At 41.3% G+C, this 13,229-nt stretch overlaps 1 protein-coding gene across 1 annotated transcript in view; it reads right to left on the reverse strand.

The window, feature by feature from the left end:
• gfra4a (GDNF family receptor alpha 4a) overlaps positions 1–12,715 on the reverse strand; it is a 160,906-nt gene extending 148,191 nt beyond the window's left edge. Inside the window, exon 1 of the mRNA XM_026152719.1 lies at positions 11,708–12,715. Within this exon, the coding sequence (XP_026008504.1) occupies positions 11,708–11,765 (58 nt within the window). The 5' untranslated portion in view covers positions 11,766–12,715. The remainder of the gene's footprint in view (positions 1–11,707) is intronic.
• Positions 12,716–13,229: the final 514 nt, after the last annotated feature.

A 13,229-nucleotide genomic window follows, 5' to 3' on the forward strand; every position in this document is an offset into this window, starting at 1 on the left:
TTTTTTCCCTCTTTAACAAATATTGAACATTTTTCTGATTTAATTTCCCCCCATCACTCTTTTTTTTCCATGTGCACATGTGATGAGTGTAAATCAGCTGGGTGGCCTGCTACAGACAACAGAGTGGAAACCTTGTAAGAGTGTTGAGTTGCAAGCTCTTTCATTAGCCCTCATAAATGCTATTTGGCACACATCTGAGACTGCCTTGTTAGATAGCCTGCAGCGATTTGGCCCATTGCTACACATCCCCATCCTCTTCCACCTCTCCATGGTCTAGTCAGTTGACAGCCTGGCACTGCACCTGATTCCTGAATCTCGATTTCACACTTTTCCTCTATTTCTATCTCGACAGACTGAGCAGAACGCCACCACAGAAACTGAAGCCCTGATTAGAAACCAATTAGCTCCTCAGATCCCGGTGCAGGATATCATCACGATTCGCCTGCTGCTCTGGATGAAGCAGCCTGCTCTCATTTGCCGGGGGTTCACAGGGAAACGTAAGATGACAAGTGGAAGAGCTACTTCTTTAACACAGCCTGAGTTAAATGTGAGCTGTAGTAGGAAAAGATTAATAAAGATTGATTTTCTTTGGATACTTGTTTGTGTCTCGCATGTATTTCTTTTTCTTGCTTAGTCGTGGATTGATGATTACGTTTAAGATCAAATTTCAGGTCAAGTTTCAGCAAAGTTCAAATTGCTGCTGGGTGAAAGAGGTTTTTTTTAAAACATCTTTGATTAGTTGAGTTTGACACCAAACAAACATACCTACCTACCAGAAACCTGGCAGCAGAGGATTCAGCCTTTTGATCATTTCCCCAAACTTTTAACCACTTACAAACTTTCTGTCAGGTTCTAACAAGCGTTGTGTTTCAGCACCACAGAGAAATCTACTGACTTCTGGTCTAACTGCACTAGACAGACATTTTATGCTGTTCAATTTTTTTAAAATAACATGTCATTGAATTGCTACACTAATTGACAGGTGATGCTGTAAAGCTGATGTCTATAATAAAGAGGTTCACTCTTATCATGCACTCATGTCCTCTACGGGAAAGCTGGCTGAGTGGTTCAGCGGACACACAGTCGACAGACAGAATAAAAAGATTTAAGACATTTGGGTTCAAGCAGTTTCTGGTATATGTTAAGAAAACTTATGGCTATATACCATACAACTGTGACAATCTATGGTATTAAAGTTATTGAAACCACATGAAACGTACATGTGCACCTTCTTTCACATTACACAGGCTGTCAGACGTGAACAATTTCTGCTATATGAGAAAAAAGAAAATGGCTTCAAGTTTCTAATATATTTGGTAGGAGTGAAAAAACAGAATTATAGCACAGTTTTTCTTTTTTTTAATTATTTCAAGACAGGGACAAACATTAGCAAATACTGATATTTTGTTAGCTAAATTCAAATATTCTGGAATATTATGAACAAAACGCCTCATCTCATACTGCACCATCCTGAGACAATGTTACCTGAACAAACCCCCACCAAATTGGCTCAACTAAATAACACTGGACACACTTAGCTTGACAAACCTATCTACTAATTCAGAGCACACTGATGGCTCAGTCACATTAGTAAAAATAGGCCAGCAACCTTCTTACATATACAAAAAAAAGAGAAGAAGTATTTTTTAATACATTTTGCGACCAACTGCATCTCCAGAGGTTGAAGGTGTCACTTCTGATCACAAGGCAATTGCACAGGTCGCATAATAGGTGCCAACATTTCTGTAAACAGTTGCAGTTTGATGTGAAGTGACATTTGACATACCATCAATACCTTTGTCAGTCTAAGAGAGACTGACAAAGGTATTGATTCAGTTCAACTGTATTTATATATGGCACCAAATCACAACAATAGTTATCTCAAGGTGCTTTATATTGTAAGGTAAACAGCCTACAATTTGCAAATACTCGCCACTAAATTAAAAAATGCAAACAGGGGCAAAATGTTTCCATTAGTCTTTAAGCACAGCTTGTTGTTTTCTGCTTATATTGCTATAGAGCAGAAAGGGTACTGACAAAAAATGTAATAAATAAATAAATTTCTGTTAAATGTGAATTTCAGTCTATGTAGACAACAATAGATATGTGATTTTCACTAACAAAGTTACAGTTTTCACAGGTAATTGCTGTATTATCAGAAACAGATTGCGTGCAATTGTCAACTTGACCTCATTCAGCTGCAGACTGATAGCAGACTGTTTTATAGAAAACAGTTTTGGTGACAGCAGATGCTTGACAATCTAATTTTGCAGTTAAATAAATAAAAATATAACTGAAATGAGATAAGTTTGTCTTAAACAGATACTGAAAAAAGTTTGAAAAACATTTTAAAAAGGCAATAAATCACAACATGTGTTATGGCAATGTTCATCATATCACAAAATGTTTAAAATCACAATAATATCATATCGTGAGTGAAGTATTGCGATATTATCATATTGTGGTGATTCCCATCTCTTAACATCTCTATTAGTCAGATCCTGGCTTAAGACGCTGGACTGGATATTGGTTGCACAACAGCTCGATGTAGGGATGATTCATTTAGTTCAGTTCGGTTCAGTAGCATGGAGGAAGATGTGTCACAGCGAAACGACAGCAGTTTGGAGATATCAGCTCTAAAACTTAAAACACTTTTAGTTTTTTAAAATCTTTTTTTTTAGTTTGGTGTTTGAGTCCCAGTTTCTTCCTCATAGTTGGGATGAAAGTCTATTGGATCAGTACTCAGTGTTGGCAGATAACTTTTGGATCAGGTTGGATCAGTGCACCACCTTGAAAGCAGTTTTCCCACTGACCAAAAAAACAAACAAAGAAAAAAAAAACATGTTAAATTGTCCAATTTCCATTTTTGTCAGGTAGAAGAAAGGTAGCCTGCTCCTTTTCCATGCGACAACCATATTCTCTTTAGTGTTTATAGTCTGTGCTGTGTTCACACTGGAAAAGTGACAAAAATAAATATGTATGCTCAGTCTCTCAGACAGGCACTGGCACAGCATGTGTGATTAATGTGTGGGATCATGGGAATGGAAGCTGAGGCCTCATGATAATCAGATATATTCTTGCTGGCCCTGTCTGTGTGAAATGAGAATATGTGAGAATGTTTGAAACGGCTGTCACCTCTCTCAATAAAATTGTGGAGTGATAAGAGCCTTTATTGTATGGGATCGAATAATGGTTTGCACCAGCTGCAATAAGACACTTAAAGTTCCTTATACTTAAATAAGCACTGACAGACACACTTACAGGCTTTAAGTACTGTGAGCATTTGATGAAGGGCCTTGGAGTCTTGCTAGCTTGTTTCATTACCACCTCTCATTCTCTCTGCCTTGCCAACTCAACTCCACCCCCTCAAACTAAGGGAAAAAAACCCTTTTCCTTCTGATTAATTGCAGCCTTTTAGGCTTTCTTACAATCTGCTTGGACCATCCTGCAGCCTTTTCATTACAAACTTACAGAATACAGTGGAAGTAAATGCCATATCCTTTTAGCTCACAAGGGCAGGGTAATTTTCTATGTGGTATAATCATCCCTCGACAAAAGCAAATGGAAATGACAGGGTTTTAATACTAGAAGTCATTTTGGTCTCTACCAAGAGTTTGATTCATTCTATTTCAGGGAATGTTTATCTCCAGTACCTCCAACTGCCTCTAACTGCATCCACATACTCTTAAAATCATACTTTTTCTGTCAGAGATAGCAGAGAGCAGTGAGAAAATCATCAAGACAGCTGGCGATAACCGTCAACCATCGATGAAACACACCTACCAAGTATCCAAGTGTGTCACTATCACTGAGTCATAATGAGAGTCCCTAAAGCACTTCCCCCCATGTGACTCCAAAGCATTATCACAGCAACTAGACAAATGAAACCAATAAATCACACAAGACAGAGTGAGCGTCAAAAATCGTATCTGCAAATGGGAAGATTGAGCGTGCAGATTTGGGAAAGCCATCTCTAAATCTCCACTTTAGGGATGCGGAGCAACAGGTGCTCTGCATGAAAAACAATCGCAAGTGTATAAATAGATTTTGAAGGGCCAGCTGAGTAAATTTGAGGCTTAGAACTGAGCCGATGTGCCGGGAATCTAAAGAGAAAGTCAGTTAGGGTGAGACTCTCTACAGAGACTACGTATCTCCTCTATGTTAGATGCCCAACGACAGCTCCATCCTCACAGAAAAATAAATCCCTTCTCTGGCTGTCACATGGCTTATTCACATTCACATCCTCCTCTCTCTGCTGTGTTTGCTTCTGTAATTTCTCCGACAATATTCTCTCGCTTCTCTCTGTCAGTGGAACTTGAAGGCACAGCGAAGTATCTACAAGTAAGGGAAATCAGGAAACTATGCAACGCCGCGCCAGCTACAGAGACCTGGAGAGAGAGGAGGGTGGGTATGAATTATACATGTTTCAGGGGCGGGCTTCAGATTTGTCCGAATAAATGCACGCGGGGAAATGACTGCGATATTAGCAGTTACAATGCAAGGTTACTAAACATGAAGGGAGCAAATTATTCATTCCCACCCAAAGCAAAGTGATTAGTTTGAAAAACTGCTGACAGCAACAGTAGGAGTTTGGTTTGTATACACTGGAGGACGTTCAGTGTGTCTGCGTGTGAGACTGAGCGTGGGTTAATTTGGCCAAGACTGTGCGTGGGTTGATAATTAGGAAGCTATTTGCGTGGAGTGAAATGTTCAGCTTATCTTCTGTGGAATCTCTTCCACTGTCCCTCTACACTTGAATATTTGTCCTGTGAAACTTTCTAAAAGCTGTGATTATGTTTCCCACAGCTAAACTCTTTATATTTACTCTTCATTACAGGTGTGATAATTAACAACATTACATAACTGTGAATTAAACGGCAACGTGGGTTTTTAGTAACGGAGATAAAAAAATAAAATGTCGACGCACTGCAGCTTTTTCCCACAAACTTTTCAAATGTATTTCATCTCTTTACTTTTTTGTTGTTTTTTCATTTAAACAAAACTTTTCGTTAACTGTTTAAGAAACTGGCTGCTGTGCAGAGGTGCTGCACAGAGCTTTGCAGGCCCCATCTACATGTGGAATAACCAACAGTCTGTGCTGGTCTTAGCTTAGCCCCATCATGTAAAAGACCATATACATAAAACATCTTTTTAGCAGATCTGAAATTTGAGATTGATTGTTGAATTGCTTTTTGTTGTTTTTCACACTTCTTACTTTCCTATTCATGCTACATTTTCAGCCACACAGCATTCAATCTAAGCATCGATGGACAGCGGGCAAGCACAGCCCCAGAGCCTCCAATTAGAGCTGCAACGATCGACCAGCCAGGGACCAGGATGATGTTCAGTATCCTCGGCCCAGACCATCCAGTCAGCTTCCCATATGTTGAGATGGTCCATTTCATGTATGCAAAAACTCACCCTCACCTAGCCGAATGTGGAAAATTTAAAGAAACTAACAAAGACAAAGTGTGCCAAAGCTAGCACCATCTGGAGCTAAGAACCAGCCGCAAGCCAGCAGTGCCAGTATGAGCCTCGGTATGAGCAGTAAGGATCACAGGTCAGAACAGTTAAAGAAAAATCTGTTGCACTTGCTTTTGTTTGTTAAGGTCAGACATGTCAGGTAAAGATGGCTGTACAGTAACTCATTTTCATTTAGTTCTTTATACCTCTTTCAAGTGAAGGAGCACTTTATTTTCAGTTGTTTAAGTGAGTGAAGATCCAGTAACTTACTGCAGTTTGCGAGAAATTTCAAGGAAACCAAGAAAATAAAATTGTTGCATTGAAGGTAAGTTGATTTTTTGTTTATATGTGCTGTCAGGCACAGTTTTTAGAATAAAAAAATCAGACTCTGCAAAAGAAAAAGAAAAGAAAAAACAGTATCAGTGGGCCACAAAATGGTTATTGGAGCATTTTTGCCTCCTAGTAGGTTCAATTCCCATAATTTGTCTGGAAAGGTGGAGAGCAACGCAAACAGCCACCAACGCTGTGCCATAAAAGACCGTTTGGCTGCAGGGCTCACGTTTCGCAACTAGCATGTTTGACAAGCATTTGGTCTAATAAATGTTAATGCACCCATGTATCCCTGCTTGCCTGGGATGAGGGAAGGTACTGTGGAGACCAAACCACCACTAAAAGTAGAAAGAATAACGGGCATGCATTCATCAGAGAGGCACAAACACAACAATAACAGTTTTTCCAATTTTGTGTGCAACTTCAGTCGGCACGGGCACAGTACTAAGTATGTGGCTGATTTACTTTTTTGAGCACACGTTGTTCCCTTTCATTGCTTCTGGGAGACCAATCAGGCAAAGGCTTGAACAGCAGCTGTAGGGTCTTAATAATCTGGGCTAGAATTCTGTCCTCCTACAGCATGGCTTCTTTTCAGCTTTCCTTTTATAGAATTTATTTAATACTGAAACAAAGGCAGTCACTGAATGTAGGGTGTGATGTCCAGAGACCGGTGTAGCCCTCGATATAATGATATAACTGACAGTGGGAATACTATAATGACAACTCTCAAGTTGTTTACTTCTATTCAGATCTCCTAATAAAAGGCCAACATACATAAGAGGTTCAAGGTGAATTACTACCTTTGACAGCTTTGATACTTAAAGTTTCCACCTCCCCCTTACATTCAGTAATCACACAGATCAGAAAAAGCAGAGGAACCTGTTTCTTTACACAAAACGTACTCTCACATGTAGCGACGCCGGACCTGTTGTGCTCATTTCCAGCTCTATTATTTAATCTAAAAGGGTAACTTTTCATAACTGCGAGTTCTTATATGTGCCTGTAACTTCAAAGTCTTTTTAAGGCAACATTTTTTAGACTGATTGCGGTTAGCAAAAAATAAATCAATTATAAAAAAAGGCAAGACAGCATAACAGCATGACAGCTCGTTCAGTGAGAGACTGAGATTACCGAAAAGCACCATTGAACGACACAGGAAATCATTCCTGCCTGTGGCCATCTCCCTGTACAACGCATCCACTTAACACACTGTTTGCTGCTACAGCTACACATGTTTCTTTCCAACTATTTATTTATAAGTGACTTATGTATGTATGTATGTATATATATGTATATATTGTACTATTCTTAGTTAGCGTATTGTCTGTCTTGTCTTAATGTTGGTTTAAAATGGAGCACTGTAACAAAAAATAATTTCCCCCAGGGATCAATAAAGTATTCTGATTCTGATTCTGATTCTGAAAAACGTATTGTATCTTGCAGTGCTCCTCCTTACGTCCCCATGGCGTGAATACTAATCTGAGGTAAGGAAGCACTACTTTAAAAAATCTGTTCAACTGGACTGGAAAGTTAATCAGTAAATAATTACCTAGCAAGAAATGGAAATCAGCAGGCTTACTTTCAGTAGCCTCAGCGCTGTAATTACTTTCGGGAAACTTTGATCTAGAACACTTAAAATATAAAATCAAAATGTGTGTTTTGTTCCAATCAGTGATTTGAAAGGCTGCACTGACACGATCAACAACCGTGATTAGCTACAGTACAGAATGGCTGATGGCGTAAACACAGTTAAATATTATCGGTTGCTGTGTTTATTGTGAGACTGTGTGATTATGACAGATCTAATTCCATGCTACAATTTCAGAATCAAACTCTGAACATTCTGTTAGAGTCCCCAGGCCACCTATGTCTGGAAATCAAATGTTACTGAGTGATCACAAGATTGCCACCACGAAATTAGTAGTGTGTGGCCGCAAGATCAAAAAATCATGACCATTTTTTTCTTCTTTCAGATGATCCGTTTTGGGGGTCACCACAGTGGATCATGACCAAACCATCTCAGACTTGTTTCTCCACCTTTGTCTCCAAACTGCTCATCCTAAGCTGATGTACTCATTTCTAATCTTCTTCATTCTGGTCATTTCTAATGAAAAGCTCCTTTTTTTTGTCAGCGTTAGTGTCTCCAAACCATACATGTCAGCAGGTCTCACTACCACCTTGTCAAGCTTCTCTTTTACTCTCGCCGCTATCCTTGTGAGACAAATCACCCCTGACACTTGTCTACACTCGCTCCACCCTGCCTGCACTCTCTTCTTCACCACTCTTGAGCACCATCCATTGCTTTGGATGGCTTCACCTTCACTATATCTCCTTCTTGCATTTTCACCTTTCCACCTGTCTCCCTCCCATTAACACATATATATTCTGTCTTGCTTCTCCTCACTTTCTTCCCTCTTCTCTCCAGAGCATACCTCCACCTCTCCAGGCCCTCTTCCTCCTCCTCACTATGTCAAAGTCCACACAGAGTCTACTGCCTGATCTCATCTATCAAAAATCAGGACCACCAGTTACTAATGTGCTGGAATGAGATAAATGAGTAAACTTAATCAGGGACAAGGCAGTGAGATCTATACTTTGCTCTGTTGTTTACCATCAACACTTGACGATTATTATTGGGACACTGATTTGCTTTTTAATTAGACTGATGAATTATAAGGACACTGTTTGACAAACACTGTTACATATGCACAGCAATCAGCAGGTCCCCAGAGAGGGTGCTGTTTCAGCAGGTAGAGGGAGGGAGAAGGGGACAAACCAAAGTGATATCCACATTGGACAATGGCCAAGTCCTTGCTGTTAAAACTAAATAAAACTGTCACGGCATACAAAGCTTAAGTTGATGTTTCATTTATGTTTCTGCACTTTATATGGACAGTGTTGACTAGGCCTGTGTTAGAGTATGAAAATCTGTCACATGCAATGTCAAGACTGCAAAAATAACATTACTTGTAATTAATAAATATTAAAAAGCATATATTAGCGATACAGTTCCAGTGTCTTTCTGCTTTAACGGGTAATCTACTAGCACAACCACCGACTAACCTACACCCGCTGAACTATTTTCAACATGCTTTTGTTGTAGAAGGTCAAACATTCTCATGCTGCTCATCATTCTTATTGATGAGTTTCAGGCAACTTTCAATATTTTTTAATAGCAGATATTCCTGTTGTGATGAGGAAAATTATTAATTCCCACAAATTACCAACATTTAGCAAATCAATAATATCTTGTGGCTTTGCATTACTTTCAGAAATAGTTTTTTATGTATGCAGATTCTTATCTTATTCTTTTTGTGGAGCTGACTAACACTATGACAGCTACTGTACTAAAAAAGATTAAACTTAATCAGCCATTAGACAAAGCAGGCTGATAAAACAAAGTGCCAGTGGATGGATGCCCTTCCTCTTAATCTGCTGGTTCTCATTACAGGATGTGACACTGTCCTCCCAGCCAGCCCCCTCACCTTGACACATCTTATCTATAGTTTCCTCCACCGCTGCGAGAATCAGTCGCTACAAACACATGTTAGGCAAAAACATAGCCACTCGAGTTTACCATCATTATTATTTGCCAGCTAAGCACTACCATGTATAAAAGATTAGACCACACAGAATGCTAAGCACTACAAACCCTCTCCCATGTCAGAAATGGCAAGGCAGGGCATGCTCATTTGCTCCACACCACTTAGAGAAGAATAATATGCAGATAAACCTGGTCAACTAATTGCAGTAATGATTGCAAAATGTTCAGAGCTGTGCGGGCAGATAATCAGTGAAGCATCACAAGACTGAGCGGTAAATATGCTAATTTAAAGCCGAAGTAAATAGATGCTTGTTTCTCCCCCCGTCGTTTTTATGCCACGAGTTTAGCCCTGCAAAGTTAACAAAATGCAAAAACACAGCACACTAATCTTGCATACATCCACTTCACACAGCACGCTTCGTAAGAGAGAAACATTCATTAGATTGGAAGGATATTAGTACAGCCCTGGACACCACAGGCAGCTTTTAAAGCTCAGGTTTGGCCCAGCAAGTTGTAGAGAAGCATGCTTTTATATGTAAGGGAGCCCCAGGAAAAAAGCTGCATGCAATCCCACATAGCCGATGTGTCCTCTTAAACTGAAAAAAAGAAAAAATCCTCATAAAGTCTGCTGGTTTTCTTAAGTTCAGTTAAGCCAGTCTACGCCTGAGGATTCAAACCAGCCACCTTCCCTCCCCTTTTCTAAGAATAAACTGCTTTTCCTGCCTTTCATCCCCCCTCCGTCTCTCCCTGTGTGGCTGATGGACGGGATCATGAGGCCCTGGCTAAGTGACTCGGCCGTTTTGACACATCTTTTTGACAAGGTGAGAATATCTGCAGAGAAAAGACGAGGAGTGACTATTCCACCGAGCACATATTGCTTCCAGTTACCCACCCTGCTCATATCTTGAGTGACAGCAGTGTGGTGACACAGGTTTTACATATGATGGGAAAAGTGAAGGAAGACAGCAAGGGGGGCGGGGGGTATTAGCACCGCTGAAAGTGTTTGTTAAGGATTCATGGTGGTGGAAGCTCTTGTCTAAGACCCGAGTTTCCAGTTCACTCCCAGCGTATAAGGCTGCTGTCAGTGCACCAGGAGTGTGGCTGAAATCACATCTGCAGCAAAAAGGAAATGAACTGCGGGATGGAGAGCTGTCAACACTGAGGCTATAAATCTAACAAACACAAATCCCTCCGTCTGTACATCCTGTTTCCAGCCAGCATTCGTTCTGCAGGAAGTTTTTTTTCCCTCCATATAATATTTTTTTCACAATAGAATGCAATAAAAAAAAAAAACTCAGGGTGTCTACTCTTGTGTTTGGCAAACACAAAACAAAGCTGGCACTGAAACTGACTTGCACCACCTGGCCCAAGTAAGTGTGGAGGAATGGAAAAAAGCTGAGTGTACATGTGTGCGTGCGTGTGTGCGCGTGTGCGTCTGCAGTGCTGGTGGTCATTGCTCATGATTTCAGCGTTTGATGTGATCACGCACACCCTGTTTGACTGGCTCGTTTCAAGCGTGTGCGCGCTCACACACACTCCTCTCCTGCCACCACGCACGCATGCACGCACGCAAACCACCACCACGTTGTTTTTTCCTCCCTATTCACGCACTGACAACACAATTCACCTGCAAAGGCAGGTGCACAAGCGCGTAACCCCCCACCACCATGCCCCTTCCTCCAACACGCACGCTCACCGAACCGTGAGAAGTGGCACATGCGGGCGCGCACGCCAACAGTTTGACATACACTTGTCTGCATTGGCATTTTCGCAGCGAAGCTGGATAACAGCAGCAGCGGCAGCTTGGTGGCATCTTTATCTTTTCTTTGGTAATCTATCATCACATCCATCTGCCGGTGCTGGGAAACGGTTTAAATACATGGGATGTACAAAGGGGACTTCTGCCCGCGGGGTGGGAAAAAGAAAAAAGAACAAAATAAGACTGCGAAAAAACACAAGCGAGCATCTCTCGAGTGGAGAAAATGTGAGCAGCCTGTCAGAGTCCCGCTGTTTCATCACTCCCCAGTCACACATAGGATGTTACTTGCGGGCTTTCTGTGTGGTCTTTAAAAGAAAATCACAATCTCTCCTCATTTTCTGACCCTGTCGTGCATCCGTGTATCTCATTAACAAACCGGCTTATTCTGCAAAGGGGTTAAAAAAACAAAAGAATGATCTCATGATGCAACTTTGACACAAGCAAGCGAATATGGACCTTTAAAGATCATTCGCACTAAGAAAGACTTAACAAAAGCTAGTAACAACAGAATAATAAAATAAAATCAAGCCGAATGCGAGCTGCATTGGGCAGTCACAGGACGGCGCATTGGTTTCGACCACAACCAATTGTTCAAGTGTTGATCAACTTACCGATGAGAGCCAGCTGTAAAAAGTACAGTCCGAGGAAGTCCATTATGGAGTGCGACATTAATTCAAACGGATGCAATCCTGGGCGAGAGATGATGTGCGGAGAATAAAAGCCCGCTGTTTTTGTTGAAACTGGCACTGAAATTAAGAGCGGAAAAAAAATCGCAGCTATTTCTCAAGTGATGACTGTCCACTTACGCTGACGCCGGAATCCACAACACTGCGTGAAAAAACATTAGCGGACCAGAACATCATTTTCCTTTTTTTTTCTCCTTTTTTTTTAGCAGGCAAACTTTTGTCTTGGAGGGGAAATGGGTTACAGCTGAGCCAGACCAAGACACCGCTACCAAAATCACACCGCGGAGGGAGAAGAAGAAGAAAAAAGAAGCAGTTCGGTCTTTACGTGGAACAAATCGTGTGCGTATTGAACATCCCCGTGCGGTTCATCAGCACGTCCTGAGCGGCTGCTTCCTCTCCTCGTCGCCTCCACCTGCGCGCCGTCTGGAAACTGCGGCTGAATCACTGGCGCGCTGCTTTGCGCACTCCGACCCGAGAGTCAGTCCCCGCTGTGATCCTCAGCTCCCAGGCGGGCCGGCCGGAGATGCCCAACCCAGCTCGTTTAAAAAATCCAATCTTGACCAAAGTTGAAATAGGACAACTTAAATCGATAGGCTATTTCGTTACTGCCATAAAATGGAAACAACAACCCCGCGTAAAATGGTGCATAGCCTGCATCGGTGGGTAGACCATAACCACACTTTTCTGAAAGTAGGTTATACCCCCACACGCACATACACACACACACGCACACCTCCAAGAAAAAGAAAAAAAGAGTAACTACCACAATCAACTTAAACGAGAATCAGTGAGGCAGCAGAGAAAATCTTTTTAAGGGCCCCCACGGAGGCAGAAGGAGCAGCGGTGAAAACAGAGCCAGGCTGACTCACGGTGTCTGTCTCCTAATGGTAAAATGAAAAGACCATCTTGCAGCCAGCGTGAGCTGTTTGAGGCTACCTGCTGTCTAATGTGCTCATGCTGGTCCTTTTTTCTTTCTTTTTTTAAAAACAACAGAACAAAGAAAATCTATTTTGATCTGGGTTTTGAGGACAGTGGGTCTGATTGGCGCTTCAGACATGCACTATTATTATTTTTAAGACACAGCCTAGTTTTTTTTTAATCTGAAGGAAATTTGTCACACACCCAAAATCACCGAATTAGACCAGACAAAAGTTACACTCCACAAGTTCTGGAGAATATTCGCACTCTACAGTACATACTGATAGCTGATAGCTTGCCCCCTCCCCCCTCCCTCCATCCCCGAGCGTCGAAGCCCACACTCTAGATGACAAACACATTTTTGGGGTTCTCTTCGGGGAGTTGTTTTGCCTCTTCAAGCTTATTTTGCGGCATTTTACAGCATCTCAGGGACACTTTAATCCAAAAAATGTGTCTGTGCAGTATGCAAAAAAAAAAAAGACTGATACTCGTGGGAAGGATCATGCCCAATGAATAAATATATAAATAA

This window comes from Astatotilapia calliptera, chromosome 19, assembly GCF_900246225.1.
Source record: "Astatotilapia calliptera chromosome 19, fAstCal1.2, whole genome shotgun sequence".
Taxonomy (NCBI): domain Eukaryota; kingdom Metazoa; phylum Chordata; class Actinopteri; order Cichliformes; family Cichlidae; genus Astatotilapia; species Astatotilapia calliptera.